The sequence below is a fragment of the Temnothorax longispinosus genome, unplaced genomic scaffold (assembly GCF_030848805.1).
Source record: "Temnothorax longispinosus isolate EJ_2023e unplaced genomic scaffold, Tlon_JGU_v1 HiC_scaffold_17, whole genome shotgun sequence".
NCBI lineage: Eukaryota > Metazoa > Arthropoda > Insecta > Hymenoptera > Formicidae > Temnothorax > Temnothorax longispinosus.
Window position 1 is genome coordinate 352,015 of NW_027269981.1, and position 4,557 is coordinate 356,571.

General features: G+C 28.2%; 1 protein-coding gene and 1 long non-coding RNA gene across 2 annotated transcripts; one reads left to right on the forward strand and one right to left on the reverse strand.

The window, feature by feature from the left end:
- The first annotated feature begins 580 nt into the window (after positions 1 to 580).
- On the forward strand, positions 581 to 1,422 carry LOC139823748 (putative nuclease HARBI1). The gene is made up of 2 exons (XM_071796253.1): positions 581 to 588; positions 623 to 1,422. Exons 1-2 carry the CDS (start codon positions 581 to 583, stop codon positions 1,383 to 1,385), a joined length of 771 nt encoding a protein of 256 aa, XP_071652354.1. The 3' UTR covers positions 1,386 to 1,422.
- Positions 1,423 to 2,267: 845 nt separating this feature from the next.
- On the reverse strand, positions 2,268 to 3,352 carry LOC139823732 (uncharacterized). The gene is made up of 3 exons (XR_011734862.1): positions 3,169 to 3,352; positions 2,853 to 2,915; positions 2,268 to 2,766 (listed from the first exon to the last, which is right to left on the reverse strand). It is a non-coding gene; the product is annotated as an uncharacterized lncRNA (long non-coding RNA).
- Between the last annotated feature and the right edge of the window lie 1,205 nt (positions 3,353 to 4,557).

The following is a 4,557-nucleotide window of genomic DNA, read 5'->3' on the forward strand; positions in this document are numbered from 1 at the left end:
GATGTTTTTCTTGTTGTGCAATTCGGGGGAACTTGTTTTCGCGTTCGTACCAATGGTATATCTCTTATATGAAATACATCTTGTGACGAGTTGACAGCTCGCCGCAACTCGAGACGCCATATTGGGATAAAAGTAGGATAAGGAAATCTGTACTTCCGTAATTTTTTCTCGTTTTCTATATAAAATCAGAGTTTCCCCGAATCATTAATGTATGTACTGCAATTCTGGAGAAGGATTTTTAATTCTGTCAAATTAATACGACGCTACGTGCCGACAAAAAATGCCGGTAAAACAGACGGCTCCAGCATCCCCTTAAGGCCGACTTTGGTTTTGTAAATAAGAATTCTAAATTTTTTAATACTTTTTTGTATTTTATATATTAAGATGTTTTTATATATAAAACACTCTTATTAAGTCTTATTTTAATCTCATTATTTCTAGTTAGAGTCACTTAAATTGTATTAGCAATGAAAAGTTTAAATTATTATAATTTTCTTGTATTTTAGATTTTTGTGTATTTATATATTGTATAAAGGCAACAAAATTTTACTTTTAATAAAAATTCAGATTTTAAATAATTATGTGCATGTAAACCGTAATATACGTACAATTTTTGTTACAGATCGGTAGATAGATTTGGTGTATGTAAGGACACCGTTTGGAATTCTGTATTTGAGGTTGCGATGTTACTAATTGAAGATGTTCATACATATATTAAATGGCCTGAACCTTATGAAATGATTAACTTTGAAAGAGAATTTCGTGCATTAAGTGGTTTTCCTGGAGTGATTGGAGCAATTGATGGCTCCCATATAGCTATAAGTGCACCCATAGAAAATTCCGACAATTATATTAACCGCAAAGGTTACCATTCATTAGTGTTACAAGGGATTTGTGATTATAAATTAAGGTTTATAGATGCTTTTACGGGAATGTGCGGTAGTGTTCATGACGCAAGAGTTTGGCGTTTAAGCGATATTAAGGAATTAATAACACAGGATGAAAATAGATATTTTCAAAATCAATACCATCTTTTAGCTGATTCAGCATATCCTTTGTCAAAATATATGTTAACTCCTTATCGAGATAATGGTCATTTAAACCGTCTACAAAGAAACTTTAACACAAAATTGTCAAAAACACGTGTAGTTATCGAACGTGCATTTGGAATGTTAAAAGGAAGATTTAGAAAATTACGATATGTTTATATGTACAATACGGAAATGATACCTTTAATTATTATTGTTTGTTGCATCTTACATAACATATGTATAGAAAATGAAGATGAACCTACGGCATTTGATCCAATAGAAATGGAAATTAATAACGAAATTGCATTTATAAACGGAACAGAAAAAAGAGATCTTATTTCTCAGTTATTGTAAATTTTTGTAATAAAATATGTAACTATATAATTTTTAATTACATGCATATTTCTTAGTTAAATTTCTCAAATTTTTTAATATATTTTTATTTTTTGGAAATATAATTCTTTCTTCACGTCTTTTTTACACACACACACACACACACACACCCACCCACACACACACGTAGCAAAAATGCTAATTTATAATATAGTAATAATTATAATTAATTGTTCGAAATAACTAAAATAATCATAAAACAATATTTACGTAAATATAACTTTAAAACTATAATGATCTATTTCTTGACAATTCCAAATTTAAAGAATAGAATAAGGCAGATGATATATCTATATAAATCAGAAACACAATCGATCACATTTAATAAATTTATTACATATAACTTTAAAATAAAATCAGAAATTATATATATATATTTGTAATATGTATCTTTATAATGCACACATCTGAATAGAAAATTTTGAGTAATGAATAACTAAACTTATTTTATTCACTACAACATAAACATTTATAATTATTATAGAAAATAAGGAACATTTGGTTACATATAAAAAAAATAATAAACGTATATTAATAATTATAACATAATATTAAAATAAGATTTTTACAGTATGTAAAATTATCACATTATTTTGTACTTGTGATGTTAATATTATTCTTAATGTAATAAAAAAAAATTATTTTTTATTAATATCAAAAATATAACGAGCTTATTAGATTTTCTTACGTTAATATTGCTTAGTAAACTTAATTTGTATTTTTGAAATATTTTTTTATACGTTTTAATTTTTTTCTACTTTATTTCCGTCTACTTTTTTAAAATGCTTTTCTAATAAAGATAAGAAACGTTCTCTTTGGTCATAATTTTCTTGGTGATGTTTCGCTTTTTGTTCTACTAATTCTGCAATCCAGGTAGGTTTTTTAGGCTTTCTTCTTCTTATCGGTCGGTTCTTTAGAATATTGGCAGCTTCTAAATTTTCTTCATTTTCTTCATTTTCTTCAGTGTATTCAGTACTGAGATCTATACTTTTAGACGTATTTACATTTACTCTAAAACCGCGTGTACTTGATGCTACGGACAAAGGTGTAATTTCTGGGTTTTTTCTTAACATATCATCAATAATATCAAAATATTCCCAGGTTTCTTTTGCTGCGCCAGTACGATTATTTGCATCTTTTAACGTTTTATATCGTTTCTTCATACCGGTCCACTTGATACAACAATTTTCTGCAGTCAAATTATAACCATGGGTGTTAATAACTGCTGCAATCGTTTTCCAGGCTTGCTTATTTAATGGACTAATAGAAGATTCTGTATACGTAGTTATTTCTACTAGCAGCAGTTTTACCATATTATCAGTCCATTGAACTCTGTAATTCACTGTAATTACAAAAATTAGTTACTACTTGAACAAATTGTAATAATCGACTTATATAATTATCTTTATTAAATAATCATGTACATACCAACATGATTCACTTCTCTCACTGAACTTAATTTATCTGTAGCCATTTTTCAACAAAGCAGACCTGTAAAAATAAAATTTTTTTAAAATGTATATTATATGTAAATTTTACTGCTACAAAAATAGAAATCTAACCAATCTGAATCAATAAAAATCTAACAGAATTCAACAAAGTATGATATGAAATTGACAGCAAAAGCCAAAATCAGTTCTTTCATGACTGTTTATGTTTATAAGTAATAACATTTATAACATCAATAACATTTATTGAGAATCGATGTCTAATTAAAATTTTATATTAGATTTTAAAACAATACCGTTATGATAGAAACTTGATAGACAAATCGTTTTCCAAGCTTGCTTATTTGATGGACTAGAAGATTCTGTACACGTAGTTATTTCTGCCAGCATTTGCCTTGTTATCAGTCCACTGAACTCTGTAATTCACTGTAATTACAAAAATTAGTTACTATATACTTGAACAAATTGTAATAATTGACTTATAATACCAACATCATTCACTTCTCTCACTGAACTTAATTTATCTGTAGCTATTTCTCAACAAAGCAGACCTATAAAAATCAGATTTTCAAAATGTATATTATATGTAGATTTTACTGCTACGAAAATAGAAATCTAACTAATCTGAACTAATAAAAATCTAACAGAATTCAACGGTCCTGTGAACTTGGCACACCATACCTAAAAATCTCAAAGTTTTTTTAGAGTTCTGACTTTCTTTTGAATAGTTCTAGAGTTCTATATAAGCATTTTAAATAGTTCCGATAATTAAATAAAAAAAAATCGAATTTGAAAATATGGTGCGCTAAGTTCACGCAGCGCACCAAATCATGAAAATCAATTATTTCTTCGGAGTTCTAGTTTGTTTTACAATAGTTCTACAGTTCTATATCAAATATATCAATAGTTCTAGCAATTAGAAGCAAAAAATCGATTTCTGAAAATCCAGTGTCCAAACTGTAACACCTGTCTAAGAAAGATAACAGTTCTGACCGGATCGTATTTTTTCGACTTTTCCACATAATTTTGCAAAAAATTTTAATTACTTCCCAGTAATGCAATTATTTTAAAAATTAAAACCATATTTAACATATAAGAAATTTTCAAGAAAGCCGCATTTACGGGTTTTTAGGTGAGGCGCTGGCCGATTTTCGACAGTTCTGTAAATTTTATGATAATTATCTTGTAGATTTGAACGTATTCCAACATTTTCCGAAGTTCTATTGATAAAAATTATGTGAATATTTTTAAAATAATTTTTTGTCCCGAGAAAGCCGCATTTACGAGTTTCTAGGTGAGGCGCTGGCCGATTTTCGACAGTTCTGTGAATTTTATGATAATTATCTTGTAGTTTTGAACGTATTCCAACATTTTCCGAAGAGTTCTATTGATAAAAATTATGTGAATATTTTTTAAATAATTTTTTGTCCCGAGAAAACCGCATTTACGAGTTTCTAGGTGAGGCGCTGACCAATTTTCGACAGTTCTGTGAATTTTATGATAATTATCTTGTAGATTTGAACGTATTCCAACATTTTCCGAAGAGTTCTGTTGATAAAAATTATGTGAATATTTTTAAAATAATTTTTTGTCCCGAGAAAGCCACATTTACGAGCTTCTAGGAGAGGCGCTGGCCGATTTTCGACAGTTCTGTGAATTTTATGACAATTATCTTGTAGATTTGG